Consider the following 25991-nt stretch of genomic DNA (forward strand, 5'->3'; position numbering starts at 1 on the left):
TGTTCTTATAAATCTTTACAAGGGCATTTCCAAGGAAAGCTCCAGATCGGGGTTCCAGCCTTGGGGAAAGTCAGAGAGCCTGGGGTGGGGGCGGGGGGGGGGGGGGGGGGGGGGAACGATCCACTGCGGCTGCGGCTCGGCGGGCGCTCCCTTCCGGGCCGGCGTCCTCTCCGCTCAGGCCACTGACCGGCCGGACGGTGCGGTTTCAGGGGAAGGAGGCCCCCGCCCACGGGACCAAGCCCGGGCTCCAGGGGCACCAGTCAGCCGCTCAGCCGGCCTCCACCAGGATGCACCGTGCGGTTACATCCGCCCTCTTCCAAGATGGCTTCCGGTCGGCGCCGGGGACTCTGGGTGCGCTCCGCGCTGAGCCGGGGAGGAGGCGGGCCGGGGCGGGCCCGGCGGGAGCTGGGCGCTGATTGGCCCCCGCGGTCCGTAGCCGGCTGCGGCGACCGGGAGCTGGAATGTGAGGGGCGGCGGGCTCCCGGCGGCGGCGGCATCTCCTGGAGCGGCGGCGACTGCGGCGCGGGAGGTGCGGACAAGGCCAGCTGCGCTCGGTGGCCGGCCGCGACGGCCGCGGGATGAGGAAGCGGACGGAGCCAGTCGCCTTGGAGCATGAGCGCTGCGTCGCCTTGGGCTCGTCTTCCTCCGGCTTGACCGCCCCGGTGCTGGACGCCGACTGCCGCCTGAAGCGCAACTTGCGTTTGGCGGGCAAGGCGCCGGCCGAGCCGCGCTGCGCCGCCGACGCGGGCATGAAGCGAGCGCTAGGCAGGTGAGGTGAGGCCCCTCCATAAGTTACCCGGCCTGCGGGAGCGCCCCACGCCTACCCTCCATCCTTCCGAGGCCTCCCCCGACCTCCCGACGCCCTCCCCTCTCCGGTCCCTGAATCCCTGCATCCCTTTCCCAGGTCCCTACCCGCAGGAGCGCCCCTGCCAGCCCCCCACCCCCCTACAGCCCCCCAAGTTGTCTTCTGGCCCCCACCCACCCAGCCCTCTAAAGCCAGCCCCGCACCCCTACCCTTTCCCCGGTGAGCCATTAGGGACCCCTTCGGCAACGAGCTGGACGAGCGTCTCCCAGGGAGATGGAGTGGCTGGGAAATCACGACTCCGCGCGGGGAGAGGAGGAGGATGGGGGGAGGTGGGACAGCGGAAGGGTGGGCGCCGGATCCCGAGAGCTTTGGCCCCACGCGGATCTCCTCCGCCTTGGACTCAGCCCAGCGCCCCTCTCACCAGGTTGGCGTGCACGGAAGCGGACGGGTACCCGGTTTCTCACTTAGCGAATCCTTCTCTAGGGTAACTAGTTGTCAGGAGTGGCATTCTCTGCTCAGAGCTGCCAGACCTTTAGGGAAAAGTTGAATGGGCTGCTGTGTCCCGGGGAAAGGAAGGATGCTCCGCATTCCCAGCTGTGGGAGGGAAACCTGTCGTTCGCTCTGCAGTTGGCTGCTAGCGCTTGAAATTTGTCCGCTTGAGTGTCTCCTTGGGGATCTCCGTAATGTCGGGAAATCATTTGGTTGGGTTTTCGCTTTTGTAGATAAATACGTTTATGTAAAACCGACTTCAAAATTGAGATAGTATATTTAACGACCAGATTTCTCTCCCGTAAGCTGGTTTCTTAACCATCTGGCTGTTTGTAGAACATGTCATTCATGGCAGTTTTGAAGTCCTGATGTTTCATGGTGTTGGAAGAAGTTGGTGTATTCTCAGGTGCTGTATCAGAGTCATTTCCTCCAGGGCGAACTGGAATGCCCTTAAAATTGACATTGGGCACTTCAGTGTAAAATATTTATTCAAATAGTCCCTAAATATATCAATTGCCTAAAAGATCAGTACATTTAAAATATGAATGTTTGGATAAATAAAAACAGTAGCTCCTTCAAAATTCAATTTTATTTTTTAATCATGAAATTAAACCACATACTCCTCTAAGTAAGTGCTTTCCATAGTCCTAGAAGGTCAGGGAATGACAGTATTTTTTATTAAAAAATCATGATTAGCTTTAGTGCACTTTTATTAACAGGCTTAGCATAGCACTTAGGTAGGTTGGGAAATACTTTAAAGAAATCAAATGGTGATGCACAGTAATGTTTGGAGAAACAATGCTGACTTGATACCTCCCTTGAAAGATGTACTATATTAAAAGGATTTGTATGGGGGACAAAAGAGAGACCTTCAAGTGGTGTTCCTGTCCTCTGGATAAACAAAAGGCTGTTAGGGGAATAAAAAGAAAAGCGGAGGGCAGAAAGGCCAAATTTGTGTGGTATGCCATGGCTTCCTTCCCTGTTGCCTGTAATTCTCCTGGGCATTATCCTGCTTTGTTTTCTCCTGTAGCCGGGTCTCTGCTCAACTGCCACCTCCTCCGAGAGGCCTTCCCAGACCAGCACATCCAAAAGAGCTTTCATGCCACCTCTAACCCCCTTATTGTGTTTATTTTGTTCTTCATTGCATTTATCCCTTACCTGACCTTGTAATTGCCTGCATACTTGACTTGCTTTGTGGGTTGTCTCCTCCCTCATAAGAATGAGAGCAGGGATATTGTTTTCTCCATTTCTCATCTCCAGTGCCTGGCACTTAGTAGGTGGGAGAAAATACTTGCTGAATTAATGACTAAGATAAATACCTAGAACTGGAATTGCTGGCCAAGGTTGTGTGTTAACTTTGAAAGGTAACGCCAAAGTGCCTTTCAAAGAAGTTGTGGTTTGTAACTCCCTCCAGCAGTGTCAGCTGCCACCCCAAATATTGAATAGTACCATGTATTTTTACCTATTCTATTCGATTGAAGAAAACAACATCTGATTTGTAGCATTAATTTGCATTTCTTAATTGTGAGCTGGCAACTTTTGTGTTCTTTTATAAACTGTCATATATGTTTGGGATTATTTACATCTTTTAAGATCCTTCTTTGTTCGGGGTCCTGCACATTTCTTTTACCTCTGTGGTGTCCATGTTAAAATATACAAAAGTAGAGAAGATGATATAATGAACCTCCATGTATCCGTCACTTCATTTCAACAGTTTTCCATATTTGTCTCTATCATGGAATCATTTACTTGTCCTCCTCCATTTTTTGCAGGATGGGAGACTAGACTATTTTAAAATAAATAATTTCATCTATTAAAATAAATAAAATTATTTCATCTATAAATATTTCATAGTATGTCTTGAATAAATAAGGACTTTTGAAATATAAATAACCCCAATGCTATTATTTATCAGAATTAACAATTATCTGTAATTAATTTAATATTATCTAATAGTCTACATGCATCTTTACAGTTGTCTCAGAAATGTCTTCTTTTAGGTTGATTTGTTTTAAAATCCTGTACATTTCTTAAGTTTATTCCTAATTTTTTTTGTTGTGATTTGAAATAGGATCCTCTCTTATATTACATATTGTTATTAGTTGTTATTTATAATTTTATAATTTGCAATTTACATAATCTTAATTTCTAGTAATTTTTGCAGTGGTTCTCTTGGATTTTCCAGGTACATTATCTTGTCAGCTGTAAACAATAAGAATTTTGTCCCTTGTTTTCTAATTTATATGTCTCTTGTTTCTTTTTATTATTATTATTATATTGTATTTCCAGAACAAGGTTAAATAATAGGGATGATATTGGGTACCCTTGTCTTGTTCCTGACTTTAATGAGAATGTTTTTAGTGTTTTTGCCACACTAGTTATTTTACTAAGGGTTGTGTTGTTGCTGTTTTTTGTTAATATATTTTATTGATTTTTTTACAGAGAGGAAGGGAGAGGGATAGAGAGTTAGAAACATCAATGAGAGAGAAGCATCATGAGAGAGAAACATTGATCAGCTGCCTCCTACACACCCCCTACTGGGGATGTGCCCGCAACCAAGGTACATGCCCTTGACCAGAATTGAACCCGGCACCCTTCAGTCCGCAAGCTGATGCTCTATTCACTGAGCCAAACTGGTTAGGGCTGCTGTTTTGTTTTTAATAAAAAAACTCTGTTATTATGTAGTCAGCTACATTCTATTTATTTTACTTGGTAGTTTAACACTATTATTTGTGAGACTACTCTGTAATTTTCTTTTTAATGCCATTTTTTTCAAGTTATTTCAGTATTTTTATAGCTTTATTAAAAGCTTTTTCTTTCTCTTTGTTAGCTAGTTTAAATACTTTTAAAATGATCTGTTTCTTTAAATTTTGGTAGAATTCCCCTATAAAGCTACCTATTTTTTAGAATATAAGCAACTTGAATAACTATTAAAGTTTCTTACATTTGTTATTTCTTTCTGGGTTCGTTTTGGTAATTTATATGCTCATAGAAAATCATTAGTTATGTCCAGATTTTCCTCTGTACCTGGGGCTATTTCCCTAGTCTTGTTCCCCATTCTGTGTAGCTCCCTCATCTTTTCCCCCCTTGATTTAGGCTATGTGTCAATGTAAGAAACATTAAACTTGTGAAGAATTTTTGTGAGTTTATTTGAGTCAAGCTGTCGACAATTTCTGGGAAGCAAAATCTCAACAGACTGAGATGATGCTCCAGAGAATAACAGTTTTGCACCTTATTTTATACATCAAAAGAGGAGATGTAAGTGGGTTACATGAAATCCATTGGTGATAGATTAGGGAGATGGAAGAAAGCAAAGTGGGGAAACCTCTTGGATTGCATGAAAAGTAAAATGATAGACATATACATCTTTTACATAGGTGGGTACAGGATAGTTAGCAGTCAACAACATGATAATAACAATGAAAGGCTCTGTGGCCTTCACACTGGTGCATTGGCTGTGCCCTGAGGGGTCTGGGAAAAGGGGAGTTGCCCTGATATTTCAAAGGAATGTTATTGAAGATGCAAAAGACAACACTAGTAAACTGGCTTAGTTAAGGTAAAGATTGACTTTTGCCAGGGAATATTCTAGCCTAGGACATGACTACCTGCCATAAATTGCTTTCAGTTAAAAAGTTTTAATTTCAGACAATGCTTTGTGTTTACTTTAGGTCTCAGAGTTTACAAGGCCTTCTCTGAGCTTGTCAGGTTAGCATGTGGCACCTTTTTGTCCATACAGGTAATAATATACCTACTACCTACCCATGCACCTGTTATAGGATAAATCAGTGGGCCAGATTTCCCAGGCACGAGTGAGTGTGAGGTTCTTGAGGTACTGCTGAAGTAAGCATTTTCAGGAACCCCCATGGGAGAATGAGATGTGGTAGAAGGCTTTATTTGCATGGAGTTACATTCCTCGGGTTGTAAAGTCCCAAGTCCCTTAAACCAGTCCTGAAAGAGGTGCAGCAGCTGGGGTTCCAGCAGGGCCAAAAGCAATGCCAGTGTCCATCCAGAATGTCCATTCCAGGTTGCAGCTGGGGTCTGGACAGTATTAGACTAATTGAAGCCCATTAGTCCATTGTGTGGGCACAGGGGAGCGCAGCCCCTGCAAAAGGAGAGCCAGGAGCCTGGCCTGCAAATGCCAAGAGAGGGGACTTCCTTTTTTTACAAGTTTAAATATTCAGGTTTTTCACTCTCAGTGGCCACGCCTATTCTGGCCATTTAACCTGTTCCCAGGTGTGATTGACAAACAGCCACCTTCCACATCACTCAGACCTTACTGAACATGTGTCCAAACTGCCTTTGTCCAGTCCCCCATTGATCAGCAGGGAATAGACTTGGAGAATGTTAATTTACAGCTTTCTAACAAAGCTATGTAAATGGCATGCCTATATTATCTAGTGTTCCCTTTACTCCTTTCCTGTTAAATAATAACCAGATTGTTAACAATGGTATCACACGTATCAACTATATATTATTTATTAATTTTGGGAGACCGGGATGATGCTGAGGGCTGCAGAGAAGTGCTGAGAACTTGTTTTTTTCTGAAGGAGGCAGCAGTTACTGTTTTCTCTCCTGTTGTTGCCTGGCAGGAATGTGGGACCAGGGTGGCCAGATCTTCCAGTCTCTCCAGAAGACTAACTGGTTGTGTGTGTGTGTGATCTCTGACTTTTAATTTAGTTTTTTTTTTTTTCTTTTTAATCCTTATCCAAGGAGTGAGGATATTTTTCCCATTTATTTTTTAGAGAGAGTGGAAGGGGAGAGAGATAAAAGAGAGAGAGCGAGTGAAACATTGAGAGAGAGGCACGTCAGTTGGTTGCCTTCTGCAATCTGCAACCCAGGTGTGTGCTGTTGACCAGGAAGCGAACCCATTACCCTCCAGTGAGCAGGTAAACGCTCTAACCACTGAGACACACTGGCCAGGGTGATCTCTAACTTTTTAAACATTGGCAACCAATTCAGAAGAAAACAACTTTGGAGGTCAAAATAAACCTAGTTTTGTTTTGTTTTTTAATTTCTGGATTTAAATTTCTGATTATTCTTAAAGGTAAATGTTTATCTAACTCAACCTGCATTCCACAAGTGGATAAACTAGATAATTAGTTTTGATTTGCAGTCTGGTATGAGGAAGGGCTTGCCAAATGAGAGATTTTGTGGGCCTTTTATGTTCTTTTCAGTAACCCTGGAGTTGTTGGAAATATGCATTAAAGGCATAAATGGTCTAAATTGTACCCTATGAAGGCAGTAATGAGATGTATAGGTCTGTGTGTTTCAGTCGGCTAGGCTTTAGCCTTCAATTTCCAGCCCTCAGGCCAGATCTGCAGGATGACCGAGATCTTTGGCTGCATGGGAGGTAGCATAGCTGTCAACGTAGGAAATATTCAAACTTGTGAAGAATATTTGTGAGTTTATTTGAGCCAAACTGTCCATGATTGCTGCGAGGCAAATCTCAATGGATTGAGATAATGCTCCAGAGAATAGCAGTTTTGTACCTTATTTTATGCATTACAATCAAAAGAGGAGATGTAAGTGGGTTGGTTACATGAAATCCATTGGTGATAGATTAGGGAGGTGGGAGAAAGCTAAGTGGGGAAATATCTGGGATTGGAGGAAAAGTAAAATGATAGACACATACATCTTTTACATAGGTTAGTACAGGATAGTGTTATGTCAACAATTAACAAGATAAAGAGAAGATTTATAGTTTCCACCCAGATGTGTTGGTTGTGCCCTGAGGGGTCTGGATAAAGGGGAGTTACCCTGACATTTCAAAGGAATGTTGTTATAGATGCAAAAGACAATAAGGCAGGTTTAGTTAAGGTAAAGATTGACTTTTTTTGTCAGGGAAGAGTCTAGCCTAGGACATGAGTACCCACCATAAACTGCTTTTAGTTTAAAAGGTTTTAATTTCAGACCATCTTTGGTGGTTATTTTAGGTCTCTGAGCATACAAGGCCACTAAGCACGCCTTCCCTGAGCTTGTCAGGTTTAGTATGTGGTCCCTCAAAATCCACATAGTGATGAACCCTTGCATGTAAACACAGAAGAACTGAGGTATCACCTTGTTTCCTCCTTGACCCAAAGGAAGGGACTTCATCTAGAGCTGCTAATGGCTTCACCATAACCTAGAAAGGTGGGTGACTGAGGTTAACCTCTGTCGTCTTCGACATTAGCCTTCCTGGGAGTTAATATTAAGCCCACCTTCTAAGCCTCTCTTTATCCATCGAGAAGATGAGAGTGTGTTCTGAGTTAGCTTTTGTAGTTAAGGTTTGCTTTTTCCCATCCCCTTTCTCCTCTTACTCCCCCAGAGTATAGTATAGTTTGTGCCTGGACTGTGACAAGCAAGGGGGCAGACTTTGTTACGAAGCCTCAGCAGGGTTCCCTGGTTGGGTCCATCTCTTCCCAGTTGTGGTTTATCTTATCAAGGCCAGATCCCAGGACTCTGGAACGGGGCTCGTTGTTTGCATTTGGTGGAACTCTGTGTCCTTGTACGTGTACTTGCTTCCCAGTTCTTTTCAGCTGGTGTGTACTCTCTTCTCAAGGGAGTGTCTCTTCTACAGTAACTTTGAGCAGACACTGCTCAAATGTGGGAAATATTTTGGGGTAGATTAAAAGCTCCTGAAGACACTTTCATGGAGATAGCCTTAGAAAGAGGTATAGAAGATGGGTCACTTTCTCAGGGTATGTTGACAGTGACAAAAACGGGATGCTGTTCCAGACTCAGGGTCTTCCTCCCATTAGGGCACTTTTCTTTCCAAAATGAAGTCTGTAGAAAAGTTTTCTGGAATAGGGTCTTGAAAACTGACAGATTAAGTTAACACTCTTTACCCAGAGATGGTGCCTACAGAACTGGGGTATCAGTGGATTTATGCTTTGCCAGAGAATTCTTTCAGCATAGAGAGTGGGTAAGTCGTTTGTTTCATCCTGAACTGAAGTCTGGACTGGCATTGAGAAAAGGGGATGCTGACACAGAGAAGAACAATATCTAGGAAGCCTTGATGAGAATGTCCAGTTAGCAGAAAGACTCATTATTTAGGCTTGGTGCCCATTGTGGTACCATTTGCTATTATAGAGGAAAGCTTGCATAGATAACTGAGCCCCAAAGTGAGTGTTTTCAGGTTCTGTGGCTTGAGGTGAGTTGCTTAACTTTCTGAGTTTGTTACTTCCTCTGTGATGTGGGGATAAAAATATCTTCCCTGTAGGATTGGGGTAAGGCTCAGTGGCATCTTCTATGCCATGATTATTATTAATATTATTAATTGAAAGTATTGAGAAAACTCTTGTTAACTTAGGTCAAATAGCATTTACCCTTCCCCGCCTTTTTTGCCCCCAAACTGTTATAGTATGTCTTAGCTAGTTTTCATGCCTATACTTTAGTTGTCTTCATGATTAATTAACATATGTGTTGGTATTAGAACAATTTTAAACAATACTGTTTGGTCATTCAACACTTTTTTCCACCTGTTTATTTAGCAGAGTTTGAATACCTGTTACAGTAACTCTTCTAAGTGCTGAGGCTGCAGCATTGGGTGCAGGTCTTGTCTTCTGGACTTTACAGGGGGAGACAGATGCTGCATTAGGTGCTCAGAGCTCGGAAGAGAAAAGTAAAGCCAGTCAGGAGCAGCTACTCTGTGTGCACAGTTTGGGTGTAGAAGGCCTTTCTGCTAAGGGGACATTTGAATGGAATGCCACTGGCTGCTTTAGAGCAGAGAAATGTCATTACCATGTCACTCTGGCTACTGTGATGAGGACAAGCTGAGAGACTGTGAGACCAGAGGGACCAGATAGGAGTCATCCAGGCAACAGATGATGGGGTTAAGGCCTGGGGTAGCTATGGAAATGAGGTGTTACATTCTGGATCTGCTTTGAAGTAGGTGTCAACAGGATTTGCTGATCAATTAGTATGAAAAATCAAGGAGTGTCAGAGAGGATTCACCAGTTCTCTCCTGAGCAACAGGAAGAAGGGAGCTGCCATATGCTGAGATGAGATGATTATGGGAAGAGCAGGTGCTTTGGGGTGTAATGAGTTTTGTTTGGGCATGGTGAGGTGCTTATTAAATGTTCAAGTGGAGTAGATAGGAGGAGTTGGAGTTCAAGGAGAGTTAGAGCAACATATGACTGTTCGCCTATAGATGGTCTTCAGAGTTAGGATGGGGATCATAGGCTTGGCCTGGGCCCTGCATGGTTAGGGGCTGGGACAAAAGGAGGCTCAAGCCAAGGAGACCTGGAGGGAGGGAGTTGGAAGGAGAGCTAGGAGGAAGAGGTCGAGGCAGCCACTTGAAAGCCTGTTGCAGAGGAAAGCAAGATCTGCCACTGGATTTGATGACATGGAGATCAGTGGTTAACAAGTGTGGCCAATTGGAGTGGTGGGAGTAAGAGCCTGATGGAGTAGCTCAAGAGAGAGGAAGAAGTGTAGCTTTTTCAAGGCGTTTTGCCATAAAAGGGAACAGTAATGAGGGGGAAGCTGAAGTGGGAGGAGGTTTCTGACCAGTGTTGCTAGAGGCCTTGGTATGCTCACGGGGACAACAATCCAATAGGAGAAAGACTGGCTCTGCAGGCTCTGTGGGCGTGGTGTCTCTGGGACCCAGTGCCCCAAGGCCAAGTGGAGGGTCCCCAGACAGGAAGGCAGGCTAAGGATGCTCTGAAGGTTTAGGGATTTCTTTGGGAAGCTTTGGAAGTTCTCTTCTGGTTACTTCTGTTTTTCTGAAATAAGAGCGAGGTCACCTGCTGAAGGGAAAGAAGGTCTTTCCTTTTCAGTTCTCTGTCTGGACCCAGTCTTAGTTTTCTGTTTTTGACCTGATCAGACATTTCCTACCATATTTCCTAAATTCTCATTAACATGAACAATCAAATCGCTTGTTAAGGACTCTTCTTTCTGACATGTAATGTTTCAGAAATGGATGATAAAAATGCCTCCCATAGGAAGTCGTTTCATCCATGACTTGCAGTGTGTCTGAGAAGCCATGCATGTTTTGCACAGTGCTGCCCAGTTCTGGGGGGCCTGAGCAGGAAGACAGCACTCCATGAGGTCCCTACACAATCCCAGTGAGGAAGGGAGGTCCCTACACGATCCCAGTGAGGAAGGGGTTAGAGCTGGGTTTGAGGAGGAGGTGGGAAAAAGATCAACATGAACTGAGGTCAAGATAGAGTGATTATGTGGGACCTAGGTAGAATTGTTATCTCAGGTTTTACTAATACACAGATAGCTAAATTTCTAAATAGAATTCGTCTTGAGATGGTACTTGTGGACTCTGTCTAAATCAGGTGATCTATTTACTAGGTATGAAAATGTCCTGAGAAGGTAAAAAAAGGACCGAGTAGATGGCTGTCAGTATAAGGAGTTTCAGAAGATTAATACTTCATTTTGCAAAGATGAAGGCAGAGAAAGGGTATCAGTGAAGGAATACAAGTGTATCTCAGGAATGCTAGGATTTAGGGTTTATTCTTGAAGCTTGAAAGAAGTGGCCCTGAGCTTTAAGGTAAAGAAAAGGAAGTTCAGATTGTTTTCAGTTCTTACCAGATTTGTGGGATCTCCACATAAGATTTAGATATATTGCCTGGCCGGCATGGCTCAGTGGTTGAGTGTGGAGGTCACAGTTGGAGTCCCAGTTAGGCATATGCCGGGGTTGCAGGCTCGATCCACAGTGTGGGGTGTGCAGGAGGCAGCCAATCAGTGATTCTCTCTCATCATTGATATTTCTATCTCTCCCGCTCCCTTTCTGCAATCAATTTAAAAAAAAGATTTAGATATATTGACTGAATTATTCATAATGGGAAGGGAAAAATATTCAAAGTCTAAGCAGGTCATTTTGATGTTGTAGTTCAGGGCCCTAAAAGAGATATATAGCTTTTAACCTTCATCTGTTTTCTTCTAATATTGTGTACAACAGAGACTCCCTATCCTTTTCATCCTGATTTGTGCCATCCTGGTCCTGGCATATCATGTTGTTTGTACCTGAAAGTGGCCATGTCACTGCTGGGTGTTTAGCAAGCAGTTATCGTGCTAACAGAGGCCATGCTTTGCATTAGGTATGTAAAGATGAAAGAAGGCAGTACCTTGGTCCTGTCCTGGTAGCTCAGTTGGTTAGCATGTCATCCTAATATATCAAAGTTTGATCCCCGGTCAAGGCATATACAAGAATCAATCAGTGAGTTCATGGATAGGTGGAACAACAGGTTGATGTTTCTTTCTCTCTTTTTCTTCTCTCTTTAAGATTAATGAATTAAAAATTTTTTTTAAAGAAGACAACAGTACCTATCCCCAGGGAGTTTGTTGTCTATCCATTTTTCTTCATGCAGCCATCAGCTCTTAATGTTCAAATATTTTTTTAAAATTGATTTTAGAGAGAGAGAGGAAGGGAGAGGGATAGAGAGGCACCCTCTCTGGCTCCGTTTGCTTCTCTCTTATTTTAATTTTTTTTCTCATTACAAAAGTAAAAAGATGTCTTAATAAAACTTTAAGACAGAAGATAACTGAAAAAATGGAAAATCCCTGGATAATTACTGTTTACATTATAGCATATACCAAGGATATAGCTTGCCTATTTGTACTTTCTTTTTTTTTTCTCCCCCCCCCCCCCAACACCTGTACTTTCATTCATTTAATAAATACTATGAGCCTACTGTATGCTAGAGGATGTGAATAAAACATTGCACAAGAGTCAGACAGGTCCCAGCCTTTATGGAACTTACATTCTCATGAAGGAGAGAGACAGCAAAAAGCTAGCAGGTAAATATTCAGTAAAATTTCAAGGAGTGGTAAAGTACTATGAAGAAAACTAAGCAATGCAGTGTTAAAACAAGACTATAAGCCCAAAATGGCCCGGTGTTATCAAACCAAGAGTTTGGGCTCTCCCAGAAATGGAATCATAACCAGTCAATCAGGATTCCTGTCACTAGCACTAGTTAGGTCATCTGCCTGACATACCCTCCCTTCCCCTAAAGGAAAGTGACCTTGCAACAACCAACCAGCCTTTTTGCCTAGTATACCTTCCTTCTCCATGCTTCCTTCTGCCTGTAAAATCTCATTTTATACAGCTTCTCTGAGCTCCTTTCTGTTTGCTAGATTGGATGCTTCCCAATTCACGAATTGCTGAGTAAAGCCAATAAGATCTTCAAAATATACTCAGCTGAATTTTGATATTTTAACAGTAGGTAATATAGTTGTGTGTAAAGCACCTGAAAATGAGCTGTGCTTTGGTGGTAAAACATTATAGTTTTGTTTATCTCTGCCAGGAGAGTAAGGCCTTTTCAGAGTAGGATACCTAGCTATTACTCAATTATACAAACATCCCATGATTTTTTTTTTTTATTATTTCTTTCCTCTGGGAACAGAGATATTTATGGGCTGCTCATGTATATTTTATTAAGGGCTTAAAGTTTTCAATTTTGTTGAGTGAACAAAATTACTTGCTCCTGATATTGACTGTTCAAATAAAATTTTGAACTTTGTCTATCAGTTTCCACCTATAACTTGAGAAGGATTTAATCCAAATTTTAGTCTTGGGGATGAAGTTTGATTTTACTCTTTTGTCCCTTCTGAAAGAATATAATGGAATGTATGTGATATAATAGGATATATATTGTAAAATGTAAGTATATCATCATATAAAATATATCTATTTTATATCATATAAAATATATTAACATAATGAAATAAAACATACTCTTTCTTAATAACATTACTGGTTACAGTTATGGAGGAATTGGTGAAAACCAGAGATAGACACATTTTAAAAGAAATATAGAACTTTCACTTCCAGCCAAGATGGAGTAACAGGGACTGAATTTACTTTCAAGTAATCACAACAGCAATAACAAAAAACAAACAGAATGCATGACACAAAAGTTTAACACTGGGCACCAATAATGAGAGACAGTAATCTTGTGACAAACAAATAATGTGACTCCTGAGATGACCCCAGCTTACTGCCAGGAGAGAGTTTCTCTGCTGCAGCCCAGAAGGGCAGAATCTGATGTGGAGCCTGGTGCAGTTCCTGAGTTGTGAGTAAGGAGCTGAGAGTCTGGGAAGACCTATGTGCCTATGGTTTATAGGAGAGAGGACCAATGAGAAGGGCACAGAGACATTTGCAGAGGAGCCATCTTGGGCATTCAATAGAGCAGTGCTTAGCACATTTGGGTAAGAGAACTATCTGAGGCTGGGGCAAGAACTTCAAAGAAGGTTTAGATAGAATAGTTCCATTTCTCTATAATAAGACCGAAATTCCCAGGAAATTGGGTTACATCACTTAGGAACATCGTGCTTCAGTAATGGGCACTAGACAGATTACTGCTCTGTACCAGCCTATTAAATCTGAGCCCACCTAACAAGACCCAGAAGAATCAAACTGTTTTCAAGTAACTTGACTACATCCTGAAATAAGATTACAGGCATATGAAAATATCCAGCACCCAACAAAGTAAAATTCAACAAGGTTTGACATCCCGTTTAAGATTTATTAGTTTGTTTGGGCTGTTATAACAAAGTAACACAGACTGAGTGTCTGAAACAAGAGAAATTAAATTTTTCACAATTTTGGAGGCTAGAAGTCTGAGATGAAGGAGGCAGCATTGGCTTCTGTGGCTGCTGACCTTGGCTTATAGATGACCATCTTCTCCCTGTGTCTTTAAATGGTCTTCCCTCTATGCATGTCTTTGTTGAGAATCTTATCAGATTGCATCCCATTCTAATGATCACATTTTAACTTACTTACCTTTTTATTTATTTACTAGAGGCCTGGTGCATGAAATTCGTGCATGGGTAGGGTCCCTAAGCCTGGCTGGCGATCAGGGCTGCTCAGGTTCCCCGCCTCCTCCTTCCCTCACTCCCTCAGAGCCTGCTGCCGCCCACCGGTCGCCCGCCATGTTCTGTGCTGCCCCCTGGTGGTCAGCCATATTAGCCTTTTTCTATAGAGAGAGTGGAAGGGAGAGGGAGACACACTGAGAGAGAAACATTGATGTGGAGAGACTTATCGATTGGTTGCCTCCCGCACGCCCCCCGACCAGAGCCAGAGATTGAGCTTGCAGCCAAGGTATGTTTAGTCAACAACATACCTGACTGAAATCGAACCTGTGATCCTTCAGTCTGCAGGCTGATGCTCTATCCACTGAGCCAAACTGGCCAGGGCTTTTTACCTTTTAAAGACTCCAAATACAGCCACATTCCAAAGTACTACTGGGTTAGGGCTTCAACATATGAATTTGGGGGAGGAGGGAGACACAATTCTGTCCGTAACACCAAAGAGATATTCTGCAAAGATATGGAAGAATATGACCTATAATGTGGAGAATAATCAATCAATGGAAACTAACCCAGAACTGACACAGATGTCAAAGTTAGCAAAGAAGGACATTAAAACAATTATTTGAATTGTATTTCATTTGTAAAATTAAGTAGAGTCATGAAAGACAGGAAAATTACCCCCCAAAAATTCTAAAGATGAAAACTATGTGTGATATGAAAGATACACTGAAGGACATGGTAGATTAGACACCGGAAGTCAAGATTCAGCTATCCAACATGAAATAGAAAAGAATCAAAATTTTTCAGAAGCAGTACTGGGCTGTAGCACAACTCTAGATTGCTTAATACTAGTATATGGGTAGTTCAAGCCCCTAAAAAACGGGAAAGAAAATAGGTTAGAAACCTAATGGCCAGAAACTTTTCAAACTTGATGAAAACTATAAACTCACTAAGAAGTTCAGTGAATCACCCGCACAAAAAAACATGAAGAAAACTATACCAATGCACATCATACTCAGCTTGTCCAAACCCAGTGATAAAGAGAAAAATCTTAAACAGAGCCAGAGGGGAAAAGGTATGTCCTGTAGAGAGGAACAGAGATGTATGCAACAGCAGATTTCTTGTCAAGAAAAAACACAAAAACAGGCAGTGGAATAACATCTTTTTTGTTAATACTCACTGAGGATATTTTTCCCATTGCTTTTCAGATAGTGGAGAGGAGGGAGGAAGAGGGAGACAGAGGAGAGAGAGATAAACATCAATATGAGAGAGACACATTGATTGGTTGCCTCCTGCAAGGGATCGAACCTGTAATCAAGGTCCACGTCCTTGACTGGGAATCAAACCCACGACTCTTTGGTGCTCAGGCCAACTCTCTAACCACTGAGCAGGGTTGGCCAGGGCTGGAACAACATATTTACTTGTTATATATTTTTTATTGATTTCAGAGAGGAAAGGAGAGGGAGATAGAAACATCAATGATGAGAGAGAATCATTAATCGGCTGCCTCTTGCACACTCCCATTGGGGATCAAGCCCGCAACCCGAGCATGTACCCTTGACTGGATTTGAACCCAGGACCCTTCAGTGTTCAGACTGACACTCTATCTACTAAGCCAAACCAGCTAGGGCTGGAACAACATCTTTAAAGCACTGCGGGGGTTGGGGGAGAAAAAAAACACTGTTCACCTAGAATTCTTTACCAGGTGAAAACATCTTTGAAAAACAAAGACATATGAAAGCTGAGCGAATTTATCATTACCTGCAGATCCACACTGTAAGAAATATTAAAAAATGTCCTCAGGCAGAAGAAAAATTATACCAAATGGAAATCTGAGTCTACACAAGTGAATGAAGACGACTGGAAATGACTGCATAAGAAAATATATAAGATGTTTTTATTAATACTTTAATTTCTTTAAATGAAAATTTTTTTTTTTTTTTAAATATATTTTATTGATTTTTTACAGAGAGGAAGAGAGAGGGATAGAGAGTTAGAAACATCGATGAGAGAGAAACATCGATCAGCTGCCTCCTGCACACCCCCTACGGGGGATGTGCCCGCAACCAAGGTTGCCCTTGACCGGAATCGACCCGGGACCCTTGAGTCCGCAGGCCGACGCTTATCCACTGAGCCAAACCGGTCTCGGCATAAATGAAATGAAAATTGTTTATCCAAAAATAACAACAGTGCTTTTGGGAGGTTTATAACATATAAAATTAAAATTTCTCATTACAAATGCATTTCGCACAGGAGGGAATAAATGGCAATACCCTTTTGTAAGGTACTTAATATTATACTAGAGGCCCGGTGCACAAAATTCGTGCACAGAGGGGGGTTGTCCCTCAGCCCAGCCTGTACCCTCTCCAATCTGGGACCCCTTGAGAATCTTTCCAAAAATAGGGACTTTTTTAAAATGCCGTGGGACGCGGGACAAATGGTTAAAAATTGGGACTGTCCCGCCAAAAGCGGGACGATCTGGTCACCTTACCTTAACTGCCCTCCTGCAGGGTTGATCACCTCCAAATGCCCTCCCTTGCAGGCCTGGTCCCTCTCAACTGCCCTCCCTTGCAGGCCGGGTGCCTCCCAACTGCCCTCTCCTGCTGGCCATCTTGTGGTGGCCATCTTGTGTCCACATGGGGGCAGGATCTTTGACCACATGGGGGCAGCTATAGTTTGTGTTGCAGTGATGATCAATCTGCATATTACTCTTTTATTAGATAGGATAGAGGCCTGGTACAGGGGTGGGGGCCAGCTGGTTTGCCCTGAAGGGTGTCCCTGATCAGGGTGGGGTTCCCTTGGGGTGTGGGTTAGCCTGAGCAAGGGGCCTGTGGTGGTTTGCAGGCTGGCCACGCCCCCTGGCAACTCAAGCAGAGGCCCTGGTATCTGGAATTTATTTTCCTTCTACAATTGAAACTTTGTAGCCTGGAGCGGAGCCAAGCCAAGCCTGGGGCTCCCTCCGAGGCCGGCAGCCATTTGTGTTGAGGTTATAATTGAAACTTTGTTGCCTTAAGCAGGGGGGCCCGGCCAGGGTGTGCGGAAAGCTTTGCTTCCCCTGTTGCCGGGGGCAACCTTGGCCTGCTCTCTCAAGCTCCATTCTGCCGCCATTTCTGTTTGAATTTGTTTACCTTCTATAACTGAAACTTTGTAGCTTGAGTGGAGGCTTAGGTCTGGCAAGGGCAGGCGGAAAGCTTGGCTTCCTCTGTTACCTAGGAAACCTTGCTCTCTGTGGCTGTAGCCATCTTGGTTGGGTTAGTTTGCATACTCACTCTGATTGGATAGTGGGCGTGGCTTGTGGGTATGTCAGAGGTATGGTCAATTTGCATATTTGTCTATTAGATAGGATGTGCAATAATATAATTTCACTTGGTCAATGTGATTAAAATGTATAGTGTAAACATTAAAGCAACAACTAAAGTAACAAAAAAGTTAATAGCAGCCCAACAAAAGAAATAAAATGGAATAAGAAATGCTTTATTAATTCAAAGAATAATTTAAAAATAAATAAAAAATAGAAATGCAAGGAAATAGACATGTACACAATTATAGGCATATGTAAATACCCAGCACCCAACAAAGTAAAATCATAAGGTTTGACATCCAGTTTAAGATTTATTCGTTTGGGCTGTTAAAACAAAGTAACACAGACTGAGTGGCTGAAACAAAATAAATTAATGTTTTCACAATTTTGGAGGCTAGAAATTTCAATAACTGATAGAAGTAGGAGGCAGAAAAATCAGTGAGAACTTGATCAGCACCATCTGCCAACTTAACTTGATTGACAGTTCCCCCCCAAACAGAAGATACACATTCTCCTCAAGTGCATACAGAATATTTACCAGATAGACTATATTTTAGGCCATAAAACAAGTCTCAATAACTTAAAAGAATTTAAGTCATGCAAAGTCTGTTCTCTTACCATAAGGAATTAAATTACAAATCAATAATAAAACATTCTCAAAGCATATGAGAACTGAATAACATTTCTGAATAAGCCATGGGTTAAGGAAGAAATCAAAGAGGAAATCAGAAAGTAATTCGAACTTAATAAAGACGTGTATGCCCTACTATAGCTTCTTTGGAGAAATTATAGCACTAAATGCCTATAGTGGGAAGGTAGAAAGGTCTTAGGTCAGTGACTTTAGCTTCCATCTTAAGAAACTAGAAAAAAAAGAGCAAATTAAACCCAAAGTAAGCAGGGAAAAAAAAGCATATAGTAAAAATCAAATCAGAAGTCAAAATAGAAAATGGTAATAGCCGGCTTTATCTATAATAGGCAAAAACTGGAAACAACCCAAATGTACCACTCTCATGTGGAATATTTTTTTTCTTTTTTCTTTATTTATTTCTTTATTTATTTATTTATTTATTTATTTATTTTCAATTTTTTAAATTAAGGTATTATATGTGTACATATCTTACTATTCTCCCCCCCCCCCACAACACTCCCATATATACCCTCACCTCCCAGAGTTTTGCGTCCATTGGTTATGCTTATATGCCATGTGGAATATTGATAGTGGGACGGGTTGTGCATATGTCGGGGGCAGAGTTATATAAGTCTCTGTACCTTCTGCAAAGTTTTGCTGTGAAACTAAAACTGCTCTAAAACCATGGTCGGCAAACTGCGGCTCGCGAGCCACATGTGGCTCTTTGGCCCCTTGAGTGTGGCTCTTCCACAAAATACCACCGGCCTGGGCGAGTCTATTTTGAGGAAGTGGCGTTAGAAGAAGTTTAAGTTTTAAAAATTTGGCTCTCAAAAGAAATTTCAATCATACTGTTGATATTTGGCTCTGTTGACTAATGAGTTTGCCGACCACTGCTCTAAAAAATAACGTGTTTTTTTTTTTTAAAGATGAACTATTGATACAGGCAACAATGAATGAGCAAATGAATCACAAAATAATTAAACGCTAAGAGAAGCCAGACAAAATAAATTCCATTTTAAAAACTGTCAAATTCCAACTAATCTGTAGTGACAGAAAGTATATCTGTGGTTGGTTGGGGTGGGGCATGGGGACCAGAGAGGGGCAGGAGGAAGGAATTAAAGCAGGCAAGAGAGAGCTTTTGAAATGATGGTTATGTCCACTGTCTTGAGGGTTTCACAAATGTTTACATATCAATGTCTACATAACTTGATGCTTTCACAAATGTTAAAACTTATCAAATTATACACTTTAAATATGTGCAGTTTATGTCAATTATACGTAAACTAGAGGCCTGATGCACGAAATTCATGCACGGGGTCTGGGGGTTCCTCAGCCCGGCCTGCACCCTCTCCAATCTGGGACATCCCTCTCGAAATCCGGGACCGCTGGCTCCTAACCGCTCACCTGCCTGCCTGCCTGATCGCCCCTAACCACCTCTGCCTGCCAGCCTGATCATCCCTAACCGCCCTCCCCTGCTAGCCTGATTGCCCCTAACTACCTCTGGCTCAGCCCCCACCACCGTGGCTTTGTCCAGAAGATGTCCAGTCCACCTGGTCTAATTAACATATTACCCTTTTGTTAGTATAGATAAAGCTGTTTAAAATATAGAGCTTTTACATGAACATTTTGGAAAAAAATATATTCCCCAACTTTTATTCTCCAATTTTTTTCTTCTCAGTTTCTGGCAATATTTCATTCATTCATTCCCAGTGAAAACTTGGTGGAATGGTAAGAATGGGCCAGACTTGCCGAAACCGGTTTGGCTCAGTGGATAGAGCGTCGGCCTGCGGACTGAAAGGTCCCAGGTTCGATTCCGGTCAAGGGCATGTACATCGGTTGCGGGCACATCCCCAGTAGGGGGTGTGCAGGAGGCAGCTGGTCGATGTTTCTCTCTCATTGATGTTTCTAGCTCTCTATCCCTCTCCCTTCCTCTCTGTAAAAAATCAATAAAATATATTAAAAAAAAAAAAAAAAAAAAAAAAAGAATGGGCCAGACTTAGAGGCCCAGGACTTGACCTCATCCCCAGCTGAGGCATTACCTTGAACAACTTAATAGCTATGAGTTTAGCTTCCTTATCTCTATAAAGGGGTGTGTTATCTGTTCTGCCTACTCCACAGAATTGTACTAAGATTTGTCAGCATTATACAAGTATAAAGTGGTATATCATGTTCCCCCTCCCCCCAGTTTACTCACCCCATCTACTTTTTCTGTTGATTTTAAAGAAGTTTATAGGCCGAAACCGGTTTGGCACAGTGGATAGAGCGTCAGCCTGTGGACTGAAAGGTCCCAGGTTCGATTCCGGTCAAGGGCATGTACCTTGGTTGCGGGCATATCCCCAGTGGGGGGTGTGCAGGAGGTGGCTGATCGATGTTTCTCTATCATCGATGTTTCTAACTCTCTATCTCTCTCCCTTCCTCTCTGTAAAAAATCAATAAAATATATTTTTAAAAAAAAAAGAAGTTTATACGAGACATCTATTTTACATGTTAATTTGTTTTCCCAGTTTTTATACTTTATTTGGAGAGAGGTTATTAAGTTGTGTATATTGTTAATATATGTTAAGTCCTTGTATTTTTGCTTTGTATCGCCACAGGTTTCAGAACTTTCTCAGGTACTTTTTTTGCTATGAAAATAGCATTGAAGAGCAGGTAGTTTCTTGTTCTAGATGTTAGAGGCTTAGTTAGAGATTCATAATGTCTCATAAACAATTCTAGAGCTACACAAAAGAATGTTTATTTGTTGAACTAAATGAAAAAGGAGCTATAATTTCCCAAATGAGATAACCTTGTAAAAATATATATTTTTTAAAATATATTTTATTGATTTTTTACAGAGAGGAAGGGAGAGGGATAGAGAGTTAGAAACATCCATCAGCTGCCTCCTGCACACCTCCTACTGGGGATGTGCCCGCAACCAAGGTACATGCCCTTGACTGGAATCGAACCTGGGACCTTTCAGTCCACAGGCCGACGATCTATCCACTGAGCCAAACCAGTTAGGGCATTAAAAATATTTTTATTGTGGTAAAATATACATAACAAAATTTACCACTTTAATCTTTTTAATCCTCACCCGTTGATATGTTTATTGATTTTAGAGAGAGAAGGAAGGGAAAGGGAGAGCAAGATATGTCAATGCGAGAGAGAAACATTGATCTATTGTATCTTGTACATGCCCTGACTGGGTATATGCCCTAACCAGGAGGCTAACCTGGTGTTAGAGTGGTGTATGGGGTGAAGCTCCAACCAACTGAGCCACCTGGCCGGGGCACCATTTTAATACTTTTTAAGTGTACAGTTTAGTGGCATAAGCATATTCACAAGTTGTGCAGTCATTGCGACTACCCATCTTTAGAACTTTTTCATCTTGCCAAAATAAAACTCTGTACATATTCAACACTTAACTCCCTACCCCCACTTCCAGCTGCTGATAATCACTGTTACACTTTCTGTCTCTGAATTTAAATACTCTAGGTACCTAATATAAGTGGGATCATAAAGTATTTGAAATAAGTATGGCTTATTTCACTTAGCATGTCTTCAAGGTTCATCCAAGTTGTAGAGTATTTCAGAATTTCCTTCCCTTTTCAAGGCTGAATATGTATACCACAATTTGTCTCTTAATTGAGATGGACTTATTAGGGGTAAAGAAAATAAAAGTCACTTTTCATAATTGTACTACTGATAAAATAGAAAAGCAGTGTATTGCTTTTCTTCAGTGTATACCTTCTTACCATTTGTGCACTTAACTCTTATGTCACCGAAAATCCAGGGTCTGTGCTATCCTGGATCAGGAAGAACAAAACCTCATATAAGATGCTAAAAAGATGTCATTACCCTGGACCCCTTTGAGGGATGATTCCAGAAGTTTATCTTCTAGCTTGTAATCAGTACTATTCATAAATGAAAGGGGGAGTACAGGACTGGGAGCCCTAAGTTGGATCTGGGGGTGTCCAGAGCCTGCTTTGTTCTGAAGCCAGGTCCTTCTTGGGCACCATAGCGGATAGAAAAGAGGACCTAAAGAGGAAGTGAGGAGAGAGGAAGAAAGACTACAGTGTTATTCCAGAGGAGTGAGAGTGCTAAATACTGGCACTTTTGGACTAAATTTTTATTATCTGGAAGGGGAATAAAATATAAGGACAGTGTAGAGAATCCCTCATAAAAGTAAATTTACGTTTGAATTATGAGACATTGTTTAGTGTTAAAATGTTCTCATTAGATTAGCTTGTTTTTGAAATTGTTACTTGGTAAAATAAAAACTTGGCAACACTATGTCAGTCCCCATTTGGTGGAAAATTTAGTCTATGAAATACAAAAATGTAGGGACCAGTTCTTTTGAGGGGGTAGGGAGGAGAGTAGGAATAGGCTGGGAGGAACCACCTCTGGAGACAGATGACTAGGTTAAAGATGAAACAGTCAGGATGATTGCTAAGTATTTTATAACGGAGTACTTGGTTTTTAAAAAATAGACATTTCTATGCATTTGAGCCTGCTGCTGACTCAGGTTGTAATGGGTTTATGGGAGCTGGTCACAGTGAAATGTGATACAGGGCTGCCACTTAGGTGCATTGGCTTGGTACAGGTTTACCGCATTTAAATGCCTGTATCACCCAAGGGGACCTTTGCGTGGGAGCCAAGGCTACCACTCTAGCTCTCAGTCCCTGAAGAATAGGAAGTCTATGTTTGCTGGGCTTTTAAAGCAATAGTCACCTATTTGGCCCAATATCTCCTCAGTCTTTCAAAAATAGCTTCTGGCAAGTTGGTGTTTGCTAATAATGATGGGAGGGAAGCAAAGCGAAGGAGGGTGGTAGAGGCAAAACAATCAAAAAGAAATGAAGGAAAAGGGAAGAGTCAGTAGAAGTAGGCACAGGCAGAATTAAAAATAACGTTGAATACTTTATATAGATACCATTCTCTTAAGCACTTTACATGTATTATTAAATGCTTCCAACTACCTCATGGATTAGGTACTGTTATCCCCATTTCACGGAAAGGAAACCAAGGCACAGATAGGTCACACAGCCATCCAAGACAGAGCTGGGCAGGCTCTAGGGCAGTGATGGGCAACCTTTTGAGCTTGGTGTGTCAAACTTCGCCAAAAAACTGAGCATAACTCGGGTAGTGTGTCACTTGGAGGAAAAAACATTATTTCGCAAATGTTTCATCCTCAGGAGCAGCAAATGTTTCATCCCCGGCATGCGGCCGCCTCAGCGGCCGAGTGTCATCAGAAATGGCTACGTGTGTCAGTGCTGACATGCGTGTCATAGGTTCGCCATCACTGCTCTAGGGTCTGTGCTGTAACTACTGTACTTTCCCACCTCTGTTAGGACTGTCTCTCTTACACAACCTGACTGTTAAAAGAGGGAAATATTAGGTTAAACATGTTGGTCAAGTGTCACTTGAGGGAAATCAGTGAGTTAACCAGGATGTCACATTCCTTCTCTGACCGCTGTAGTGAACACAGTGTAATGCTGAGGGGGACTTCTGAGATCACAAGCCTGCCACAGAGCCTTCCCTTGGTGGCCTACTCTGGTCCTGCCTTGTTGGCTGGTACCTTCCACCTTGTCAGAGCGTTGGAGTGGCTCGCAAGGTCTACACACCTGCTGCAGATGCCTTGGGGAGGCTTCACGTGAAGCCAGCTTTGTTGCCCTCTGGCTTTCTGATGTTGTCATTGTGAATCATGGGGACCTCAGGTCATCAACAGGAGGGAGCAGACACATGGAAGGGTGTACATGTCCAGGTCTACTGTAATCAATTTAAGGAGGGATTTCTGCAGTGCCAGTATGTGTTGGTTTAATAAAATAAAGAACCCAGCAGCTTAGGCTTCCCAGATAGGAAAATTAAAGCGGGGAGGTCAGGTTCACTTACATCTAAAAATAGCCCTTTGTAAAAAATTTACTTAGGCTTCTTTTAAAGAGTAAGTTTTTCCAGTGTGAAGTTGTGAAATGTCCCATTTTATCCATTTTGTAAGTGCTGTGCATGCACATATAGCTGTGTGAACACATCATTACCGCTCACCGAATTTCTAGTTCAGGACCTTGCCCAATTTAAATGAGACATGATCTTGTGATCTGAAGGAAGTGACATTAACTCTCCAGATAGAAGCATTTGTGGTTCTCTTTACCTTCTTTCCTAAAGCCATTTATGGAGATGGCAAAATCACAAAGTGATGGCTCTTCTTGACAGGTTCCTGAGTGAATAGGATTAGGGGAAGCCCCTGCTAACCTGTGCTGAACACATAGCCAGATCAAGAAATAAAGTATGCCGCTGGATTTGATGGGGGTTTGTTACACCATACTGTAGCATGGTGTAGCCTGTTTATGCTAATACAACCTCCAATTTTTTAAATCTTTTTGTTATATAAAAGAATTATATGTAGCATTTTTTAATATGCTGAAGCATATGTGGTGAATTCTCTGCCCCACAACCCCCCATTCACCGACATGAAGTTCTTTCCCCCAGAAGACTGTAAGTCCTTCCACCCGCAGCCATGTCACTACATAGACATGCATTCTTTGTTCTTAACAACTGCATGTCATCCATCCATTGTGTGGATGCACTTCCTATTAGAGGAATAGCAAAGTAGTGTACTGTGATCCATAGCTGCTATATATACAAACAGCAATTGGATGTGGGATATAATGGAAGAGAAGATGCCAGAAAATAACAAAAAAATAATGCTTACATGGGTGCTTAGAAAGAAATATTCAAATTCTGTGAGAGGAAAACGAAAACATTCCCAAAGGGCACAAAAATGACTTGAACAAATATAAGGAAACCTGTTCTTAAATAGGAAAGCTCAACATCATAAACTGCCTAATCTCCCTAAGTTAGATTATTCATTTAAAATGATTCCAGACACAAATGCCCATCTTTTTTCTCTTGGGTTCTAATAAACTGATTCTGAAGTTCAATGAAAATGCGGCATACTGGTATCCCAGGAGCCCTCTGGAGAAAAAAGAGTGGTGAATAGAGAGGGGTCCATACTTCAATACTCAGTTCAGGCAGTTTGGCAATAACTTGGAGTAACAAGCCAATGAGACAGTACAAAAATTATATTTAAACTAGTAGCCCATTTGCAGGAAGAATCCTGCAAGCGGCCGCTGCGGCCGCGTGCGCTGCCGCCTCCGTTGCAGCCGCTGCGCCTGCACCCGTGCGCTGCTGCTGCCCGCCCCGCTCTGCCCCGCCCCACCCCGCCCTTCCCTCTGGCAGCCACCTTGCTTTCCGCTTTTCCTCCCTCTTCCTTCTAAGTTGTCTTCAGTCTTCACTCCTCCCTCCCTCAGCATATGCAAATTAACCATCATCTTTGTTGGGTAATTTGCATACTTGCCCTGATTGGCTGGTGGGCATGGTTTTGGCTGGCAGGCGTTGCTTGGGCGTAGCGGAGGTGCGGTCAATTTGCATATTACTATTTTATTAGGTAGGAAGGCTTTTTTTGGTAATCCTCACCTGAGGATGTTTTTTCTTTCATAAATATGAAAACCATCTGCATGACGTAACTAATGACAAAAGACAAAAATTGCAATTCATAGGTAAGGAGCTACTTTCTGTATTAGATAAAGAACTTTTAGGAATTGAAAGGAAAAAGAGGCTGGCTGGCATGGCTCAGTGGTTGAACGTTGACCTATAAACCAGGAGATCACAGTTCGATTCCTAGTCAGGGCATATGCCTGGGTTGCAGGCTCAATCCCCACTGTGGGGCATCCAGGAGGCAGCTGATCAGTGATTCTCTTTCATCATTGATGTTTCTATCTCTCCCTCTCCTTCCTTTCTGAAATCAATAAAAATAAATATTAAAAAAAGGAAAGAGAACAAAACTCAATGAAAAATGTGCAAAGGACATGCATAATTCATAGAAAAAAAATACCATAACCCTTCATTATGTGAATGGGTGCAGCCACACTTATTCATAATTAAAGAAATCCTATTCAAACTATTCCACAATGCCATTCTTACCTATCAGATGGGCAGACATCTTTTTGCCATGTTGAGACATCTTTAACAACCACTGCTTCATTAGTGAGGCTTTC

The 25991-nt window shown here is 42.3% G+C and overlaps 1 protein-coding gene across 1 annotated transcript in view; it reads left to right on the top strand.

The window, feature by feature from the left end:
* The first annotated feature begins 422 nt into the window (after positions 1-422).
* Positions 423-25991, top strand: part of ABHD12 (abhydrolase domain containing 12, lysophospholipase) — a 77140-nt gene continuing 51571 nt past the window's right edge. Inside the window, exon 1 of the mRNA XM_008141154.3 lies at positions 423-769. Within this exon, the coding sequence (XP_008139376.2) occupies positions 579-769 (191 nt within the window). The 5' untranslated portion in view covers positions 423-578. The remainder of the gene's footprint in view (positions 770-25991) is intronic.

This window comes from Eptesicus fuscus, chromosome 12, assembly GCF_027574615.1.
Source record: "Eptesicus fuscus isolate TK198812 chromosome 12, DD_ASM_mEF_20220401, whole genome shotgun sequence".
NCBI classification, from domain to species: Eukaryota; Metazoa; Chordata; class Mammalia; order Chiroptera; family Vespertilionidae; genus Eptesicus; species Eptesicus fuscus.